This window comes from Amblyomma americanum, chromosome 11, assembly GCF_052857255.1.
Source record: "Amblyomma americanum isolate KBUSLIRL-KWMA chromosome 11, ASM5285725v1, whole genome shotgun sequence".
NCBI classification, from domain to species: Eukaryota; Metazoa; Arthropoda; class Arachnida; order Ixodida; family Ixodidae; genus Amblyomma; species Amblyomma americanum.
Window position 1 is genome coordinate 99,220,388 of NC_135507.1, and position 22,396 is coordinate 99,242,783.

Consider the following 22,396-nt stretch of genomic DNA (forward strand, 5'->3'; position numbering starts at 1 on the left):
TCACGGAGCTTGTATCCCCCGAATGTTCTTCAGATGTCTTCTTCGTTTAAGTGCTTTTTGTAGGATTTAAAATTTATATGCAGTGCTCTTGTGATGTCGTGCAGTATTCTATAGAACGACAGGTTATGTTTCGCCTACTCCTTGCCGATATTACCGTCTAAGAAGTTTCAATACCTCGCGACTGATTCTTATACTGTATTCGAAGAAACCATTTTTCGTTCAACATTAAACTACGTTCATTGTAACTGCTACTACGGAAGCACTTCACAGGTGCTGATGGGCCTGGGAATTTAATGTGTCAAGTTATTCACGCCTTAGGCAATCCTTGTTCGACGTAGTTGATTGACTCACCAAACAAAATTGAGGCCACAGCAACGAGAAGGCTTAACTGAGAGCCCGACACATTTAAGATCAGTAACTTCCTAGTCGTGTCCCGTAATCAGGCGCAGTGGACTGGTTGATGTCCGCCTCGTTGCTCTTTTGTGAGCATAAAAAGCTTCTAGATCCCATTCTGGAAACATTCAGGCGATCATATTACGGCAACCCCAGCGAACCTGAGACCGAAAACAAAGTTGAACATGAAGGCAAACGTCTAAAGACCTGAAAAACTTGCCAGATTATACCCACGATCACGATTTGAAGCAGCGCCGCTATTATGGTGGTCTTTATACTGTATATAGACTTATTATAGTCTCTATTGACTTCGTACAGATATTTCCTTTAGTCCACTGATAATATGTAAACTGTCTATAGACAAACGTCTACTAGAAGTCTATGGCCTGCCATAAATCTATAAATCGTCTTTAGAATGTCAATAGGAGTTGAATTACCTGTTAACTAGGCAATAGGATTTGTTAATAGACATACAACTACTAGAACTGTGTGGCCTGCCATAAATCTATAAATCGTACTTAGACTGTCGATAACATTTGAATTGCCTATTAACTTGTCGATAAGATTTATGTACATGGCAATACAAATCCTATAGACAGTCTATAGATAGGCTATAGGTGGTCTAAAGAAATTTTTGTAAGCGAGGTGTAAACACAGCGTCATCGGTTTCCGTCTCCTTAGACCGCTCGGTCAGTGCCACATCCTCTACCACTGTGACTTGTTGTTGTTGCCTCAAAGGCGATGGCACACACCCACGGTGGGGGATTGGCCAGGGCTCGGTGCAGATCCAACAGATATGGCCTCTCATGCAACGTGTTCTATCGTCGTCTTCCTCACCTTCCATGCGTTCGTTCTCCTCCTGCAAATCCTCGGCGCCAGTAGCGTTCCAGCGGTGGCCGTGCAATTGAGCCGGTTGAGTGCCGAAATATAAAGGTTCTACTTTGTCGCGAATGGTAGCTTCAGTAGCCGCGCTTGAAAGAGAGAGGGTGGCTGAGGCCCCTTTCACATGCATCGGATTGTGGTCTGCGACGCTGCGAATTTTGTCGGCCAGCGTCTGGGGAGGGCCGTCGGTCCAGCCGCAGACGACTTGCGATCGTGTTTCGTGCGGCCGGAATTCAATACAGAGCGCTCCGATACAGCGCCGATAGTGTGTGCGACGTGGGGTCACGTGGGAGCTGTTGCTGCGGCGGAAGCAAAACTGATTATTCTAATCAGAACATACAATATATTGCCTTGCGTCTAAAATTACGCTGGTCATAACATCGTTAACGCATTGTGTGTAGCGTTTCTGTGGCGTTTAATCATTGGTTGCCTATGCGAACATCAAGCAACCTTTTGTGCCCCCCCCCCCCCCCCCCCCAGACCGAATTTGCTGGGTACGCGTTGCATGTGAAAGGACTGAACGAAAATCACACTGCGGCGTTATCAACTACGCATAATATTTTCGTTCTTGTCGAAGCATGTGAAACAAGCCTTATGAATCGCTAAGGGGGATGAATAATGGACGAGCGCTATGGGGCATCAAACGGTGAAATCAGCGGTGGACGCTGAGCGGGCTTCCGATAAACAAGAAGCGAAGGCGGCGCGTAAAGATCAAGCAGCTGCGAAATATGTCCAGCACGCAGTCGGGCCAAGAAAAGCGACTGGTATCGGAGGCAGTGGGCACGTTCAGCAGCCAGAAGGCCTTGTATACGCCAGAGCGGGTGACTAACGCCATCTATGAGTCGTCGTACGCCTTTTTTAATACACTTCTCACGCTTAACGCTGCCCTCGACGACGACATAGACTGCATTTTTTTTTTAATTTGGAGAGGGTGGGTCGGCTTGACCGCTAACTTTCTGTCTCATTAAATTCAGTTCGTCTCCTTCGAAGCATCAGGAACTTGAACAAAAGTGAAAAATGAATCATCTGACGGGTTCAAGCCCCCGTTTGCAACGAATCCCCTTGATTTCGAAAGTATACGGCTATTCTTTGAACTTTGCCCTCGGTGCACAGGCCCTCGAACTTTCTGCTGGCCCGCCTCCGTAGTCGGTGCTTTTGTGAGCGCTGAGGCAGAGAAGCGCAGAACATATCAAAAGAGAGTATCAAAGGTACATGTATCTTCGATACTTCCTATGTCTATCCATAAATAAGGAGATCAGCAGTAGTAGCTAAGAAGTCAACTATTCAGTATTAGTTAACCTGCCTACTTGTTAAGAGGTCTTAGATGTATTCCAATGTGCTAAACCATTCTCAATGCTATGCTAGAAAAAACCCTTTTCTAACTCAAAAGACCTGTCTTTAAAAACTGCAGAACACCTTATGCAAAACACCCGGTACGTAGTCTTAACGAACTACATAATCAGCTTGTTTGTTTATTTGGCGTTCTTATAATGTGCATTGGGAATGTGTTGCAGTGTTTTGTCCACTCTCTGTCGACGTCCAGCGCCTTCTTCCGGAGTGTCTTCTCTCTCTGTGGGAGATCAGCTGAAGAGGCTGAGTAACCGGAGCTTCTTCTTGCCAGACTTCTGCTGCTGGGACCTGCAGACAAAAGCGGCGCACATTAGGATCGCTTTTTGCGCAAGTAATGATGCGTCACTGCAGCGGTAGAAAGATCGCTGCTTCTTTTTTTTTTCATAGCGGTCCCTGAGTATGAAAATTAAAGTGATGTAGACACCGCCACCATAGTAGTTAGGAGCACCTAAAATCTCAGCGCTTTATTCAGCTTGCGAATGAGAGCTACTCAGGTGGGCCGATGAGAGATGTAGGGGAGGTTAAATATGGGAACATGTGTTTTCATGTTATCCTGCTTACACAACGTACCGCTTGCCGAACAGAGGCCGCTCTTATTCAGTGAAAGGAAGGTATGAAGGTAGCTTGAGGCTGAAGTGCTACCGGCGAAAATTTGACAGCATGGTTGACAGTTTCTGTTGCTGCATGCAAAACCGAGGAACTATAGAACGTATTCAGTGTAAGGCCATCCAGCCCACAATGCACGAGGCTGAAATGCACTGGGGTTTAGGACAAGTCTTAGAATGCTCTACTAAGGGGGGAGGGGTGATGTGGCGACACACTCTGCGCATATTTCCGCGCAGCTTCTGCCTTGTTATCATCCGGACCAGCGTAACACGGTCACGCGCTGGACTGCGTTACCGATAAAACCCAGCGCAACCGCTGCATCACCCGAGGCATGCGTCACCGACGGTGGCTACAAAAACAGGCTGCCCGGCTGGGAAGAGCGATAGCCTAACTTCCGCTACCGAGACGAGCGTAGCGTCGCTATGTTCGTCCGCTGCCATCGGCAATCGAATAAACATATCTTACGTTTTTATGCTGGGATTCTTCCTTCAGCAGAAACGACCTCCCACAACCCTGTACCCTCTGATTTGGTGTATTGTCATGTGCTCCCAAAGCTAGCCTCCCTACGCCGCGTTGATTGATTTATAACCTTTCTTCAACATCTGGTCCCATGCACAGGACCGCATTGCCGAAAGTTAGGCTAGGAACCATCACCTCTTTCAAAATCCCTCTTAAGACTTCATACCTATTGTTACAGTGCCATATTTTTTATGACAGCTGCATTCCTACTAGCTTTATTCATTACATATTTTTCATGCTCTGTCAGATACTCAGAACCGTTATTAATCAACACCCCAAGATGTACTCATGCACTACTCCTAGCGTGAACTCCTGTATTCTATGCTCGCCGCCCTCGTGATTAAATGTGATGACTGCAAATTTTTCCTTCTTTATTTTTCCTTTTTACATGTATTGCCATCTAGCGGCTGCCACAGCAATTAACATAAAAAGCTGAGGTTAGCCCGAAAATACGGCGCTACACATATGCGCCAACATTTGTTTTGGGGAATCATTTGTGGAGAAGAAAATAAATCAGTCTCGAAACTTTACGGACAAAGGTTATAATGCGCGATGTGTTATGCCGATTTCTGTGCGATTTCATTGTCCGTGGTTAATCCTACAGTGTGCTATGCGATGGGTTGACTGTATATGGTCATTGCATTGTGAGATGTAGCACAACAAATAACTCGATTCTGCGTTCACTATTGTCCACAACGGGGTACCATTTGTTTCTGAAGAAAGATTTTGATGAGTTTAAGGTGTTGAATTTGCCGAACTTTAATTATCCGATTGTCAAAACCGGTGTAATAAGTACTTCTGGATTAGCGAATTAAAACATGGTATACCCAGGCCCGCTACCCAAGACCCAAAAAACCTTACGTGACCCCAAAAACTGCAATAAAAAATACGGATGGGAACGCGTTAGTAGCATATTTCAGCCGTATTTAATAAATTATCAGTTACTGCATTAGAAGCAAACTCAAAACATGCTGTTTAAAGCGAAGTAGAGCTTCAGAAGTTTGAATAAGATTCTGTGCATCTTTTTCATTCAGCATGCCGTAAAATAATAGTTTTGTGCATTTTTCTGTTACCTGACTGTCAAGCATTGCAAGTTACGCCCTATGAGGCTTTGGCAGGCTGGCTCTCCTTATTTGGTGGTCCTTTTCGAACAATAAACACTATTGTATTGTATTCATTTTGTCATTTCTGCCGGTTTGTCTGTCGGTTTTGCTGTCTGACTATCTGTTTGACACTATCTAAGCGAAGGAGGGAATTGCGGTTGTCCGGTTGTAGCTAACGTGGCCTCTTGACGCAAACCTTGGCAAAAAACCTTGTATGTTTCCACGAACGTAATAATCGGAGTGAAGGCTAAGGTTCCTTGCAAAAAATTGATTAAGCATGATTGTTTCAGGCGTGCACCCAGCGCTGGATTAAAGGGGGGGGGGGGGCTAAGGGGGCTGCAGCCCAGGGCCTCACCTCGGACAGTAGGAAAAGGGGGCCCATTTATAATAACCTGCTTAGTATATGGAACCATGGACAACGGAACTTCGAGCGACATGTATGAAGCGAGAAAACCAGAACGAGCAGACGAGGCCCCTTCGCCTAATGTAACAGCATGCGTTTAGCCTGATCATTTGGGGAGAGCTTGTCAAACTGCAAAAACCGGAATCCCACGCCACCTCCGCGGGGCCCTCTTTCTTACGAAGCGAGGTGCGTTTGCTGGGAAGGGTTTTCGTTGTTTCCTGTCAGTCCGTCTGTCCAGTGCTGTCTGGAGAGGAGGGGCAAGGGGAAACACCTAAAACAAGTAATGTGGGATGAAGACCTAAATCTCCCTTGCCCCTCGTCACCACCACGCCACCCTCCACCTCATAAATAGTTCCGCCGCTGTCCTTTTCATAGAAAGCATGTGCTGCAGTATCCAACAATGCCTCCCATTCAACTTTTCTTTGCCGTGATGGTTATTTGGGCGGGGGAGGATAAGTCCGATAGCAGATGATGATGAGTCTTATGGCAGAGTCTCGGCAGGAAAGGAAAGAAAACGTTACACGTGCTTTTGTCCACGTGCCGTGGGGCATGGAATGTTCACTGTTCGGGCTAGGGTTGTGGAAGAGTTAAGGGGGAAGTTGGAGAGCTGGACACAAAAGCCTATCTCTAGGGCCCATTCCCGCCTTGTGGCTGCGCACCCTCGCGCGCGCTCGATGGAAAAAGTAGGTCAGACTGGCCGCCGATTTTTCCAGAAAGAAGTAGAAAACGATGACTCAGAGGCGACGGAGGGCGCGTAACTTCACCCGTGCTAGGAGTCGCCCTGAGGAGGAAGAGGAAGACGACGCTGCTCGATCTGTTGTCACCTCAGCTCAGTAATTTTGCCTTGTTTTCTAGTTATTAGCTAGGTTATTTCCATCCTTGGAAGACGGCCGCGTCTTTAAGGCGGTACTGTCCCTACGGGAAGGGTACGGCAGCTCCGGCGCCGGTATCCTTAAAGGGACAGCGCCATCCGAAGGAGCCCAGGGGGGCGGAGGCGGCCATGGCATCACATGGCGGGGATCTGCCAGTCATCAGGGACGTCCAGCAGTGCAGTGCGTCATCATCGCTCAGTGGGGACGACTCAACTATCGTCGCCTCTGACGAGGAAGTGGCTGACATGGCGGAAATGGACAACGATGGCTTCAAAGTGGTGAGTCATCGGAAGCACCGGACAGTTGGCATCCCAGTGATAGTTCAGCCAAAAGAGAAAGGTGTTGACTTCAGAGAGTGGAACCCTATCAGGCTGTTCGATGATATTAAAGTACTACTGGGATCTGCTCCGATTCGCATTCGCTTCACAACGCAAGGGGCTCTTCATCTAGATATCTCAACGGAAGAGCAAGTCGACATTCTTCTGCGGTGCTCTCAGATCGGTGGCATACGAGTTCAAGACCGGTTGCCACACTCCTACATGACTAACACATATGTTATAAGGGGAGTACCAGTGTGGTATTCGGAAAGTGCCCTTCTTGACTACTTGAAATCGCAAGGAGTTCTGCACGTGCGACGGTTAATACACCGGGTGGAGCCTGGAGAACAACAATGGGCAGCGAAGCCTACAAACTCTATTGTGCTAACGTTTGCTCCCAACACCGAGCGCCCTGGAATAATTGACCTTGGTTTCACCAAACATGCAGTCAACGAGTTCGTTGAAACTCCTCCCCGGTGCTTCAGGTGCCAACGCTTTGGACATGTAGCGAGAGTTTGCAATAAAGATCAACGTTGCAAGCGGTGTGGTGGTGGCCATGATTACAAAGAGTGCAAGGCAGATTTTGCTTGCGCTAATTGTGGAGGTGACCATCCAGCGAGTTTCAGTGGCTGCACATTCCGTGTAAGCGCCTTACACCGTCGCAAGTCCTTCATTAGTGGCCCCAAACCACAACCTACTGAGAAGCCGATACATGGAAATGAAGAGTTCCCTGCGCTCGAGTCGGAAGCTTGGGACGTGGTAGCAATCGACGTCGCTGCACGACCTGATCCGAGAAAGTCGGCAACGGCCTCCGAGGGTGAGCTGGCTGTTCGATCTGCTTCTGCAAAAAGTGTCCATGTTCCTCAGCGACCAGATCACAGCAAGACTCGACAACATGGAGGACATCCCCTTGCCTTAAAAGAGATGCAGACACCAGCTACCGTGGCCAAGAGTGGGTCCCAGTCCCCGTCTTTTGTCGAAGTGGTGCGCCAGTGCGTGCAGCAAAATAAGGAGCTCAAAAGCCGGAATCTCTCCGATCTTCTACGCGTTTTGTTTGATTTCCTGCGTTCATACAGCCAAGCGATGCAGCCTGGCACTTTGAAGAACTTTATACAGCTGGTGCTTTCCTTTGAGACCTTGATCACCGCCTACGCAGAGAACTTCAACTCCTAGATGGCTAGTTTTCTTCAACCTGTTGCAACTAAAAACCCTAGAAAAGTGCCGTTTATCATGCAATGGAACTGCGCTGGGATTATAAGTCGATTAGCAGAACTAAAATTGTTCTTGAAAGAGACCTGTGTTCCAGTACTGGCCCTCTCGGAGGCTGGCTTGCCAAGCGGGAGGTCTTTGCCGGGATACGTCGCCCACAAGAATTGCAGCATGAAGTCTTTTCCCGCAGGAAGTGCCGCCCTTTACATACGAAGGGAGATTCCTCATGTGACTTTGAACGTTACCGATCTTTGCACCGACAGTATTGAGGTAGTGGCTGTGAGGATTCGGCTCGCCTTCCGAACTCTGTCCATTGCATCAGTATACGTGTCCCCGCGGAAGAAGGTCGATATGGCTTTGTTCCTCCAGCAACTTTGTGACCGCTGCCCAGCGCCCAGAATCATCTGCGGTGACTTCAACGCCAACCACCCTGCCTGGGGTGACAGGAACACAGATCCTCGCGGACGCCAACTTGTAGAAATCATCGACAGTTTGGACCTGTGCGTGGCCAATGACGGAAGTCCCACTTTATTTCGGGCTCCAACCTCACCCACATCTATAGACCTAACCTTACATTCACCTGACGTCCGTGTGCAGTGGTCAACTAGAGCTGACCAAATGGGAAGTGATCACTACCCGATATTTGTCTTTACTGCCGACTTCATCTGCGTGGTCCTAAAATTTGTCATGTCGTTAATTGGGACAAATACAGGGAGCACTTAGCCTGTGTTTCCGGTAATGTGACAGACAAAATGATTTATGCTAAGATGGCTGCTACCACGGCGCTCAAGCTACCTGATCATTTTCCGACTCCGGATTTAAAACTCAGGAACCTCTGCGCAGCGCGCAGAAGGGCGGAGCGACAACTGTTGCGGAAGAAGGACGACAGAGCCTTGAAGACAACTTTCAACAGGCTCAACTTTGCCATTAGACGTCATGCGAACAAGCTCTGTAGGTCCCAGTTGGCATCCTTTTGCGCTAGTTTGACTGTTTTCTCACCGATAACGAGAATTTGGCGTGTCGTTGGCAGTCTTGCTGGTGGCTCTCGTCCGAGTAAACCTTTCGAGGCGCTTGCATTGCGCACGCAGAAACATCTCGTGTGCTTGGCAGAGGAATTTGCGGATGCATTTGTAAATTCCAGACCAGGCATTCATCCCTGCGCTCTGCCTGCTACGTCTCCGTCTGTTATGGACGCCCCGTTCACACTTCGAGAACTATAGACAGCGCTCCGCAGCCTGCGGCGTCGCTGTGCACCAGGTCCTGACGGCATTACCAATCAAATGTTACAGAACCTGCCTCTGGAACACCGGAAGATGCTCCTAACCTATCTCAATCGAGTGTGGGAGTCTGGTGACGTTCCCCCTTCATGGAAGGTGGCTTGTGCAGTCCCACTGCTGAAGGCCAGCAAAGAGATGACATACGCGGCCTCGTATCGTCCTGTATCGCTGACGTCGTGTGTGGCGAAGCTCATGGAGAAGATGGCAAGTAAGCGTTTGTCTTGGTGGCTTGAGGATAGAAAGGCACTACCAACATGCATGACTGGATTCCACACAGGTTTAAGCGCACAAGATAGCGTCCTGGACTTGATAAGCCACATAACATCAGAGTGCTTTCGGACTTTCAACGCTAGCTATTTTCCTAGACGTATCAAATGCTTATGATAGCGTCCTCCAGAGCTCAATACTGAATAGTCTGCAGGTCATAGGCGTACAGGGCTATCTTCTGCGATTCATTCACTCATTTCTCAATGATCGTAAATTTCGAGTGCGGTTAGGCAGTACAATGAGATCCGAAAGGGCGGTATCGCGAGGGGTACCTCAGGGTAGTGTCCTGTCCCCAACGCTCTTTAATGTTGTCATGGCTGGTCTTCCCGCAAAAGTGCAAAAACATTGTAGGCATGTCCATATGTCGATATATGCAGACGACATTTGTCTTTGGTTAACCGGATATCAACACAAACGCTTAGCTCCATTAGCGCGACAGGCCGTGCTTTCAGTTAAAAGTTACCTTCAAGGTGTTGGGTTGACTCTCTCGGTGGAAAAATCTGGCTTCGTCCTGTTTCCAGGTAGGGGACGACGGTATGCGCGGCTGAGCATAGACCTTGATCAGTCTTGCCTTCGTCAGGTTAACCACATACGTTTTTTGGGCGTCACTATTGACTCACGTCTACAGTGGCGACGAGCTGTGGACTCGATTGTGGCTTCACTATCTTCGCGTCTCAATGTGCTTCGTAGAGTTGCTAGTGAGCAATGGGGAAACCATCCTGCTTCAATGATCAGGCTTCACGATGCCCTGGTGACAAGTCGCATAATGTACCAGCTCCCTTTAATTTCCCTCTCGGTATCGCAGCTGGAATGCCTTGAGGTTTTGCACAGAATGGGACTAAGGAGGGCTCTCGGCGTTCCACAGGCTGCTCCAAACAATGCAGTACTGTATGAGTCTCAATCGAAACCTCTTCGGCTAGCCGCTTCACAAAGACTTTTGCTGCAAATTGGCCGCCTCAGAGAGACTGTTGCCGGGAGAGCGCTTCTACAGCGCCTTCGAAAGAGATCTGAGTCCCGGGCGTACTTGGTTTTAAATACTCTTCGTTCTATGGGTCTCGACCTTCGAGATCGACCTAAGACGTTGAAGCCACCTTGGTCCTTTCCGAGCCTCGATTGTTCCTTGACAATTCCCCACGTTCGCGCTAAGCGGAATTCTCCTTTAGCGGCAATGCGTTCGCTCGTACTGGAACATCTTTTGACCGAATATGCCAGTCATCTTCAAATTTTTACAGACGGCTCTGTGGACAAGGTCAGAGGATCTAGTGCAGCTGCTTTTCATATTCCGTCTTTGAAGTATGATTGGTCTGTTCGTTTTACTAAAGTCGTGTCCTCCACAATGGCCGAAAGCGTTGCTATTGAGGCAGCTCTAAAGAAGCTACGGTGTTGTACGCCTCAACCTACTGTCATAATTACGGATTCAAAATCTGCCCTTCAAAGGTTAGAGTACGGGTTCCCCACTGATGCCTTGAGTCTTAGATCCCTGCGTTTGGTGCAGAATCTACATAGCAAAGGCTTCTCTATACGTTTTCAATGGGTGCCCTCGCACATAGGTGTCTTAGGCAACGAGATAGCAGACAACCTCGCCCATACAGCTCTCTCCGGGATTCCAGTACATGGAGTCCCTCATGAAGTCAAGCAAATGTTCAGAGATGTGGTGTTGTGCCACTTCAGTTCTTTGTGGAGCTCTCCTCATCAGCCATGTGTGACCAAGGGTCTCAAAAGGTACCAAGCCACTTTGCTGCACCGTGTTCGCACGGATTCTGCTCGTACGCTGGCGTGGATGTATAAGACTGGCCTAGCGTTGTCACCATTGTGTTCAACGTGTGGTGTGTGTGTGTGTGTGTGTGTTGACATAGAACATTACCTCTTGTGCTGTACTTTGTACAACGCGGAACGGGCTGTGTTATTCGGATCCGTCAAGAAGGCAGGAGTTCCTCCCAGTTCTCTTCAGGGCATTGTTTTCCCGAGGGGGAGCCAGTCGAGTAGAAGGGATGCTTCTCGCCTTCTTCTACTTTACCTGCAGGACACGGATTTGGCCTCCACATCGTGACCTCAGGAGTGTCTATTTGGGTGTTTGCGGACAGTACGTGTTTCTGTGATTTCTATTTAAGTGTCGCTACGGTGGAGCAATTGCCGGCAGCAACTGCAAGGCTAATCCCACCGGTAGTTTAGAACCACTCAACTCAACTCAACAGGAGTCGCCCTCTCCACTTCGTTCTCGCGCTCGGCGTCGACGGGGCGAAAGAAAAATCGAGAACCTCCCCTTCGTCTCGCGCTCGGCGTCGACGGGGCGAAAGAAAAATCGACAACCTCCCAGAGCAGACGATTGCTCCTAGCCAATACGAAGACGAGACCGTAACGGGAGAAGGAGTGAGTTTGCACGGAGAAGGAGGGAATTTGTACAAGGAACTTTATGCGTATGTGAACTCCTGCTTTGGCTCTAGTAACAGACAGACGCGACGCGCGTATATGAACGGAAATTGATCGCAGGCTGCGATTCAGCGCCGAACCGCCGCTTAAGCTTGCATAAGCCCGCCCGCTGAGGAGCTCCCTGGGGACGCACCACTCTCGGCCAGCGACGGACCATCCAGGCAGCGTGCGCCAGTCATCGGGACGGCCACCGTTGGACACCTGCGGTCGCGTCGGACTGACGAAGTGCTCGGTGCGGTGAACAATTAGCAAATTAGCATCCATTCATGCGAAAATGCTCGGTCGGAAGCATCAAAGTGGTGCGTCTAAACGAAAGGCGAAGTTAGAAAGAGAAGAGCGTGAAAAGAAGCTAAGAGATGACAAAGTGCCTACTGAATGCAGCTTCCGAGGAGCAGTATGATTGCTCTACCCAGAGTCCGTGTCAAACTCCCAGTAGTACCGAGTGTGCTTTTGTGGAGGACTTCCCAACTCCATCACCACGGTTTCTTGGCAAGAAGCAATGTTTGACTCATCTTTGTTGTCTGGATCCTGTGAAAACGGTGCCATCCTCGGTCGTCCATATTTCTGAGCAACCGACGCTAACCGAGCCCTGTCCTGTTCCTGAGTCAGCAACGTCTATGTTACTTGGCCGGGCCCCTGCCACAGAGCTCCAGGTGTCCGGTGCGCCACGCCCGATTTCTACTACTGCTGGTCAACAGGTTCCAAACCTCTCCGATGAGCCTCCTTTTACTGACGAGCGCCAGGAAACAACACTCTAAGAACCGACTCACTTATTTCCTGTTAGTTTGGCTTGAAATAATCATGTTCCCACCCACAAAGTGTGCTTCGAGAGGACGAATGAGACGGCTTATCGTTCTGGCAACAGAGAAGCACCGTCACCCCCGCAGCAAGAGGTACGTTGCGAGATTCTCCGAAGTGACCCTGCTAAGTGGCTGGACGTTATTACTGACACCTTTCGGAGTGTATGCCTTGAGGAAGGGCTATTGAATTTTCAAAATCGGGCAGAAAATTTTCCGTCTTCTGAAAGGCAATACAAAACTCAGAAACGCTGTATGTCACCTCATCTTTTCGTGCGGAAGGCTGTAAATGGGGAGGCGTACGAGCGACACTGGCTAATGTACTCGGAGCCCAAAGGTTCCGTGTACTGTTTCATGCGCAAACAATTTTAGATTTCAAGCAACCCCAGTGCGTTCACCACACACGCCTTTTCAGATTGTAAAAGAGCAGGAGAGAAGGTTTGCGCACATGAAAATCGCGTCGAGCATCGGAACTGCCTGGCAGCATGGCTCGCCCGCTCTAACTCGAGCAGCGCAACTGACAAGGAGCTGGTTAAGCATCTTGTCACTGAGACCGCTTACCGGACAGAGGTGTTGAAGAGCGTAGTCGTTGTACTTCAGCTTCTAGCTGAGCGCAACCTAGCGTTTAGGGGCAGTGAGATTTTTGGTTCACTGAGAAATGGCAATTATATGGGAGTGCTTGAGGCCATTGCCAAGCTTGATCCCTTTCTAGAGGAGCACATCAAACGCTACGGCAACAATGGAAAAGGTCACCCATCGCATCTGTCAAAAACCATTTGTAATGAATTTATTGAGCATATGGCAAAGGCTGTCAAGGAACGTCTCTTTGACGAAGTGAAACGCGCAAGATACTTTTCTTTAATTGCTGATTACACTGCAGGCCTTACTCACGTTGATCAGCTGTCAGTTGTTTTACGATACTACTTAAATGGGAAAGTGTACGAACGCTTTCTTCGATTTGTTTCAATCGAATCGCATACCGCCTTGTATCTTTTCGATGCCGAGATGTCCCTCTTGACGACCAATGGCATCTCATTTGATGATAGTAGGGGCCAAGCTTATGATAATGAGAGTAATGTGTCTGGAAAATACAAAGGACTGCAAGTTCGAATCAAACATCTGAACGAATTAACAGTCTACCTCCCGTGTGCTGGTCATTCACTGAACTTAGTTGGCACGTGTAGCGTTTACAATGTCCTTGAGGCAGTCAAATTCTTCACTGTAATTGAGAAACTGTATGTGTTCTTTGCTGCCTCACCTAAGCGATGGAGGTATCTTTTTGACAGCATGGGCGGAACTGGCCAGGAGCTTGTCTTGAAAAGTCTCTCTGAGACCAAATGGTCAAGACACCCTGAATCATGTAAGGCCATTCTGAAAAAATTTCTGTGCAGTCTTGTGTTTCCTTGAAGCTATAGCAAAGAACGAGGAAAAACGGGGACACTAGGAACGAAGCGCACTCTCTCTTCAAGAAAATGACAAAACTAGAGACTGCATTCATGGCGATTTTCTGGAGTGAAATCTTGGAGCGCTTTGACAAAACGAGCGTAGCACTTCAGAAACTAGGCCTAGACATTTCAACTGCTGTAGACCTGCTGGACTCTCTAGAAGGCTTTGTTAATTCTTTGCGACCTCTCTTTGATACCTTCGAAGAGAGAACACGCACGCTAAGCACCAATCAATGTTATCAGGATAAGGTCAAACGCATTGTTTTAAGTAAGCACCCGGTCGTAAAAAGCGATAGTGCTCTACAAGGTAGGAAAAAGTTTATCATAGAGACCTACAATGCTTTACTTGAAAGTCCAGGCTCTGCTTTGCGAGTGCGAAAGGCTGCCTACACTGAACTCTGCGAAAGGTTCGGATTCTTAAAATTGCTGACAGAATTTGGGAGCGAGGCCTCTCTGGCACAGCAGGCTGAGAACTTGGTGAAGACCTACAAAACTGATTTGGAGCCAGCATTTTCCGCTGAAATCGTTCAGTTTGCGAGCCTTCTGCACAACTCTGTGTGCCAGGGCACGAGTCCCCTGGGAATAATGAATTTGCTGCATGAAAGAAAGCTTGTTGATGTGTTTCCGAACCTTTCTATTGCTTTGCGAATGTATTTAAGCATACCTGTGGCAAACTTTGAGACAGAACGATTGTTTTCGAAGTTGTTGCTGATAAAAAATCGCCTTCGTTTGAGCCTCCTTCACGACAAGGTGAACTCGCTTGCCATCATGTCCATTGAAAGTTACCTCCTCCGTGATCTATCCTTCGAACAGGCTATATCTGATTTCGCCAAAGCGAAGGCGCGAAAGATGCCATTTTAAAAGTGGACTGTTTGCGCTATACATGAATAGTTCCAAAAAGTCCGTTGTGTCGCCTCCCAGCCTCCACGTTGCCAATGAAACGCTGAGCAGTATAATGCAAGATATGCAAATCTTCATTGTTCGTCTCTTGTTTGTTCTTGTGATATTTAGCGTGCTTATAAAGAACAATATTTTTATTGTTTTTGATAGTGGCACCTTTATTAGCTGTGTTGTCTTTTCTACTTTCTTGTTCGTCTTGAGTGCACTAAGCTTTTCTTTAAAGTCTAGCTTTTGCTGAAAACAGAATGCAGGTTAATCACAAAGTGAACATATGTGTTGGTGTTTACAACAGCACGCGTTTCAAGCAAGTTTTGTTGTTTTTCTTGTAATAATAACAATGATGATAGTCCCGTTGATCGCACTTTGTTCTTTTTAATTTGGTGGAATTAGAATGAAACATGGCATATTTCCAGTAGCGTAGCAGGCGACAGGCAGGGGGGGGGGGGGGGGGGATCAGTATAAGAAAAGGGGGCCTGCCTGCGCTTTAGCCAAGGGCCCCCATTCTTCTTAATCCGGCCTTGCGTGCACCGTAAGTAATGGTGGCCACCTCGCTAGTTTTAAAGGCTGAGCTGGGCAAGTATTAACGCGGGCAAGAAGAGAGCGCAAAAAAAAATCCTTGCAGCACACGAGCCCCGTTTTTTCGCCAGCAAATCGTAATAAAGCGAGACGGACGGAATGCAGACCAAATTGGAGGCGGACGTAGGTGGCACTAATTAAGCCGATGGAACCTCCTTGTCCATATCCGGGGAAGGGTGCCACGACCGAGTATTTTGAACAACGCTAGCCAGGCCCAACAATTTCGGACAAAAATTTGAGAAAATCGGACAACTGTAACATACTTTTACGGAAGCAACGAATCTTTTGGCGATTGCAGAAACGTTAACCGGAAAAAAAAAAACTCAAGACTGCCATCGGGTCATCTGCGGATATATTGATTGTTCTAGCGAAATATTAACTTATATGAAAAGATAGATCTCATAAAAGGTTTCCCGCTGAAAAATGCTTTTGCTCGGAATTTCTGAGCATCCTACTAGTTTAGCTTGAGTGCCCATAAACATTGATTGAGGCGCGTTCCCTGGGCTCCAACTGGCCGGTTTGCAGCCCAAGTTTGCTTGTTTCGGCGGCTTCCGGTAAAGTCTGGAAAATCTGCAGCGGGAGGAGTCTAAAGGAGTACGCACTTGTGGTGCAGAGCGAGGACTATGGGCAGGAACGGTGGCACGGAGTCTCGCTGTTGCGACTTTATGTGCTGGATGGCCTTGATGCGCTCGATGGCCTCGATCTGCTGGATGAGCGGCAGGTACTTGGCGACCTGCGCGGCCTCGACAGGCTCCACGTCGGGAACCACGCCACCAGCGCCGGCAGGTCTCGGGGCGACCACCACCACCAGCAGGAATGCAGCCACCACCGAAGGCAGGAGCACAAGGGGACGAGAAAGGCTGCACAGCTGCGACGACCAGATCCACGGTTGTTTCACTCAAGGCTTTCATTTGGGCTAGTTCGTTGTAGCTGTGAAACATATTGACTAGCGCATACACAGACAGGGATCACAGTAAGAGACAGTTGCAAGTCTATCGTGTGTCCGGTCTCTTACCCTTACTCTAGCCCCTGTCAGTATATGCGCTAGTCAATATGTTTGAGACAAGGAGGGTGCAAAAAGTCAACGGGTGAACGAGGCTATTGAGATCTCGAATCATTTTAAGAGCGTTAGCTCTTACTAATCGCATTCGAACGTTTCCTGTCCATCCGATATTTCAAGATGGCGGCTGGAAACCTCAGGTCACCAAAATGTGATCCCCACCACGTGATCGCGCGCGCCCAGTGGTCAGACCGCAACGGCGGCTGGTTTACTTCCTTCTGCTGGCGTTCCGCTATATATATGTACCCTCTGAGCGGCTGCCGAGACTGATGCCACTTGGGGGTTGCCGTTAGTGACAAAACTGTGGAGCGCCCGTTTGACGCAACGGAAACGAAGTGGTGGCAAACGAATCGGCATGATTCGGCTCACAAAGTTGTTAGTCTACTGCAAGTCTGATACGCTTGAGGCATTCGCACCGATGACCTTTGGTCCTCGCAGCCGTAATCGGGGGCGACCTTCGGAGGGCAGTGGCGACCTTCGGAGGGCAAAGGCGGGCGAACCAGTGGTCGCAGAGGGATGCGGGTGGTACCAAACGAATAGTCGTTTTGCAATATACACGTTGGTATCCGAATGTGTCCAAAATTTAGGTGAAAGCAACTTAGCTAAAGCTCTTACTTTGATTTCGCATTCGCGAATCATTCTTTAAATTTTTCATACACTGATGCAACATGTAGAGGAAATTTGGGGCACACTTAAGCTCCGTCTTTAAGGGCATGACGCGATAACTGCAATCCGTCCGGGAAGCGGCTCTCCTTGCCCAGACAGACACGGTCATTGTTTCCATATCGTGTGCGAGAGCCCACACAACATACATACCAGGTGTTTCAGGTAAGACGTTCATTTAAAAAAAAAAATAGGTTTTTTGGGGTACAAACGTGGCTTTTGCGGCACAGTATTAGCTCTGTTCGCAGACGCCAAAAACCGGTGCATCGTTTTAAGTAATATGCTGGTTGAGTAATTTTTAATAATTAACTTTTGACAATTACAGTTAGGCGCCTAGTTGCGATCAGAGGTTTGTAGCCGGCCGTTAGTAATAGCCATACCAGTTTTTAGAATTTTGAAAACGCGATTATCCTTGGCACTGTGGCTCGACAAAATTTGGCTGTTTTGACTAATTACGTGCACTGGGGAGGTTGCTTTTCCTGCATGCTTTTCGAGAGCGCACGTGTTTTTGCACGATGTAGCCATATTTTGTCCAGCCATAGCGCCGAGGATAACTGGTTTTCGAAATTCTAAAAGCTGCTATGGCTGCTACTAAAGGCCGGCTGCAACACTGTGATGGCAACTAGGCGCCTAACTCGAATAGTTAAAAAGTTAATTTTTCAAATTTCGCTAATCAGCATACTATTTAAAAAGTTTCGCCAGTTTTCTTGTGTCCGCCAACCCTGGTAAAACGATGCCGAAGAAGCCAAATTCCCTCCCCCCCCCCCCCCAAAAAAAAAAACCCTATTTTGAATAAAACTGAGTCTTCCCTGGAACATCTGGATATTAACCAAGCTGTACAAACGTTCATGTGCGGCCTATGCGCGGTGAGTGTGATCGCTGTCTAAGGATCAGGGGATCGATTGCCAGTTAATTGCCCTATTTTTCTTTTAGGCACAATTCACTTACTCTAAGCATTGACACGACATTTGAGTCATGTTGCGACGTTCTAATCGCCACTTCTAATCATTTACCCACGTTTTAACCATTTTTGAAATACGTCGCTTCACGTGTGACAGGTCACTTTTCCGACCAATTCACAATAGAAAGAAATATCCATGACTGGGATTTTAACCCATGGCGGCGCGAACAGATCAACTTCCCTGGCCACTGCAGGAGAGCACTGGGCTATCGCCGCAGCCGATCACGCCTCGTGCTATTACCTGCAACACACTGTCTCCCGCTGTGCATTGCACATCGTCTTCTTCATCAACTAATGCTACTATCAAACTAATATCCACGCTTTGAGGTATGTGGCGGTAGGAACAGAGAGATGTGAGCTGCATGTCTTGGCGTGGACAACGGTGTGGCAGAAACACGGCAATAGAGCAATAGCGCTGGCGTTGGCAACATTGCTGTAGAAACGCGGCACTGGAGCATGAGCCGCAGGCGTATATGGGGTAAATTAGCAATGACGGTGAAAAAGTTGAAGACGCGCATTTATCTGGCTCCCTGGGTCAGTGGGCACCTCAGTCGCGCTTTCAGGTACGTGGCGGTGGTGTGCACCTGCAGAACACTATGCTTTCGCACAACATTTGGTGCTTAGCAATGCTAAACCACCAGCAATTCTTTTAGCTTGGCTGACCTTAATGCGTTGAACTTTATGTTCACAGCTTTGGAATACATTAATATGTTAACCCCCTTCCCCCTTGCCACCTTTATAGTCAATCCCGCTTTTGTCAGACGCAGTGCGGTAGGAATGCTATTGGATAAGTTTGCCTCCACATAGAAGTAGCACTATCTTTTGTTAACGTCTCGCCGATATTTAGCAACATTTAGACGAACTACAGGCACGAGCTGGGATTCTTGTTACCAGGGCTATAGTTTCAATCCCTTCCCTTCCTGACCTAGAGTAGGAAACAACTTAAAAAAAAACAGCAGTTGTCAACACTGTGCCACGGTCCGTGGCGTCTTGCATTACTCCGCTAGCCAATCACAACAGTAAACGAAATCAGCTTTTTAATTTTTGACTTTAATAAACGAGCCAGCTATCAAAATTTTAGAACTTATAATCATTTTCTTGTGATTTGTTTCTTGTTTAGGTAACAAGAAAAGATTTAACAACGGACTACTTTTTTTGTCGTGTAGGAATTCTGTGCAGCGGCCCTGAATGTGGCTATGTCGAGCAGCGTCAGGAGCGATTGGTAATAGTCATGCTACTGGCTACCTACTGCTCTGCGAATGAACAAGGCAATGACAATTAAAAAAAAGAAAGGACGAGTCAGTAAACAACGCTTTAGAATATCGTTCCTATTTAAAACATAGAAATGCTCAAGTAAGATACGCAAGGCGTTCAATGCAGTATCAGCGTGAAATCAAGCGCAGACAACGGAATTCAAACGAAAGCAGCAAAACGATATTGCAGTTGAGAGAGGCGGAATAGTAGCGGAGTTCATGTTTACTCCGAAGGCCCGCTGACCGCTCCGTTCTCCCTGTATTCCGTCTCCAGCAACTAAGAACTTTCTGTTTACTTGTTTTCGTTTGAGTTACGCTATTATCGGGTCATTCGACGCTGAAGGCATAGGAAAAAAGAGGATTTGTTAACTCACGTCTCCAGAATGTCATTGGTGAAGCTAGCACAGTCGAATACTTGGCTACTGAGCACAAACAAAAGAACTATTGAAACAAACAGCTCGAAAAAGCACGGAATGAAGAAACGACAACACAGGACGAGGGCTGATTCTCTGAACTAACTTTATTCGCCATCGAGCAAAATCAATACCCATGGGCGGCTGAAATCACGAGGATAAGGTGAGGAACGAAAGGATTACAAACATGCAAGGTTATACACGACTGACACAGTCCACATTTTAGGTATCAAGAAATGCAATTTCATTGACAGTTAGCTAGATATTCGGATTGGTGATGCATGTGCCTCGGTTTTTGGAGATGTGGTATGCTTCAATCACCTATCGCGTTTTCTTATCGAAGTGCCTACACGACTCTCTTGTTGTGCTGAGCCTTGGCGAGCACCCATCTCAGGTGAGGCAGTGGGCAACAGCGCGTGATTCTTTGCAGTTGTTTTTGACATTATTTCTGTGCTTTCGAAGGCGTGTGTTAAAACATCTAGCTGGCCCTATGATTTCCTCGTGACTTCAGCTGCTCATACGTTTTGTGTACCATGGCGAATAAAATTAGTTGAGAGTGTCAGCGGTCTTCCTGTGCTGTCGTTCCTTCAGTCAGTGTTTTTTCGCCCTCTTTTTTCCAATGGATCGCTACCAGCCCACCCAACTGCAAAAGTTGTATACGAACGAAACTTTCAAGAGCGTTAGCTCTTACTCATCACGTTTCTTGGTTTCTTGGGTTCTGCTACCACTTCCCTTCGGCGTGAGATTTTCTCAGTCCGACGAATTCAACATGGCGGCTCCCATAGCAAATCGATACAGCAACTCCACTGGTGATTGATTGGTGACGTCATTAGTGTATCGAATTAGTGATTGATTGGTGACGTCACTTATATATCCAAGATGACGGCCAATAATGGTAATTAATCCAAGAGAGCGGCCGGCTCAGGCTCCCACGTCACTATGACGTCATAATCCAAGACGGCGGTAAAATTCGGATGCCAATGATGACGTCAAGATCTAGTGTGGCGGGAACCACGTGATTATGATGTCCTATTCAAAGATAGCGGCCGTAAACCAAACAGCTAACACTCGTTACTTCAGTGTCTTCCAAAACAGTGGCGGCATCTTTTTTTTTTGGCATATCGCATGATGGCGCCTAACAATTGGTATATCATTATATCCCCCTCTGGACGCTTCTAGTTTTCTGCTATGTACTGAAAAAAAAAACGCAGCCTACTGTTTCCGTTTGGTTTAGCTTATGGGGGTTTAAAGTCCCAAAGTGACTCAGGCTATGAGGGACGCCGTAGTGAAGGGCTCCGGAAATTTCGACCACCTGGGGTTCTTTAACGTGCACTGACATCGCACAGCACACTGGCCTCTAGAATTTCATCTCTAGAATTTCGCCTCCTTCGAAATGCGACCGCCGCGGCCGCACCCCACTGTTTCTTTATGGCAGTTTGACTAGTCGGTGTAATCAGAGGACAAACTTAAAAAAAAACATTTTTTTGCACGCATCGCGTGGTTAGACCTCTCCAATCAGTTTTCTATACCAGTGTCCTACACTATTGCACATTTAGAAGTACGGAAAGGTGAGCAAGTTGGTTACTACTGTCCATATATAGTAGTTAATGGATACTATCCATATATAGTAGTTAATGGATACTATTGCACAGTTGCCTCATAAATAAAATTGATATCCAAGAAAGGTGAACTTGGAAGATAGACATTTAAAATATACCTGTTGAATAAAAAAAAGGCCATTCGCCTCATTGCCAATATTCCATTCCTGTGCTGGACCCAAAAACTATCTCCCTCATACAAAATCGTCAGAGCTAGTAACATATACGATTTCCGCATATTGCGTTCTTCCTTCTTCCCGACTACTGAATAGGAGAATATTTCAGTACGAATCGAAGGTCTTAAACCCAGAAAAACACTTACACCTACTCGCAATGCTGACGTATGGCATACTCCGAATATCCGTACAAACTACAAATTTCAGTCATTACAGCACAACCTCCCACAAATACTCAGTGAACATCAATATGGCGAGCTAATTTCGTTTAAACTTCTTCAAGAATCCTGTTTCAGTATACATATATACTAGAGTTGATCTGTTCTTCTTCAGTGATCTAATATTACTCTTAACTTTGTGTTAGCTTGAGTTCACTTATGATTGTATAAATTTACAGTTGCATTCAAATATGTATGTATAATGTATTCTTGTATTATTTCTGTCAATACTGAAAACTAAGCTTGCTTGGGCTTTGGAAAATTACCCAAAGTTGTTATCGTAAAGTGTCTGCGATAGGCTCCATCCTTCCATTGTTTCTGTTAACTATTGTTGTTATAGCTATGTCCGCATTGTCTTGTAGAGGTTTTCGGGGCCATGTCAAGTTGGGGTTAACAGTTTTCAGGCCCGATACCCTTCCAAACTTCTGGCAGAACAAATTGAATTGAATTCAATAGGCAAGTGCGGAAGCCGCATGTGTCAAGCGAGAAGATTGTTCAGAGCGAAAACAAGAGAAGCGGACAAACTCACAGACTTCATTTGGCCTCGTAATCCCTCGTGGCTTACACACACTTGCGACACAAGCCCCGCCGTCCGCGCTCCTTCGCTTGTAGTGGCTGCCCGCAGCGACGAGCTTGGAAGGCTTTGGCGTCGCGGCAACCCACGTCGGACAAGATCTCCTCGTTGTCGAGTCTCCGCCAGGTCTGGAC

General features: G+C 47.4%; 1 protein-coding gene across 1 annotated transcript; it reads right to left on the bottom strand.

Annotated features, from left to right (window-relative positions):
• Positions 1 to 2,757: 2,757 nt before the first annotated feature.
• Positions 2,758 to 22,378, bottom strand: LOC144111057 (uncharacterized). The gene is made up of 3 exons (XM_077644173.1): positions 22,218 to 22,378; positions 15,949 to 16,214; positions 2,758 to 2,913 (listed from the first exon to the last, which is right to left on the bottom strand). The coding sequence occupies exons 1-3, from the start codon at positions 22,224 to 22,226 to the stop codon at positions 2,856 to 2,858; spliced, it is 333 nt and encodes a 110-aa protein (XP_077500299.1). The 5' UTR covers positions 22,227 to 22,378; the 3' UTR covers positions 2,758 to 2,855.
• Between the last annotated feature and the right edge of the window lie 18 nt (positions 22,379 to 22,396).

What these genes read in the sequence shown, in the direction of transcription:
- LOC144111057 (XM_077644173.1), bottom strand. An exon ending in GTCCTCGCTCTGCACCACAA is followed by an intron (nt 2,914 to 15,948) that starts GTGCGTACTCCT and finishes TTTTGTCTGCAG; the next exon opens with GTCCCAGCAGCAGAAGTCTG.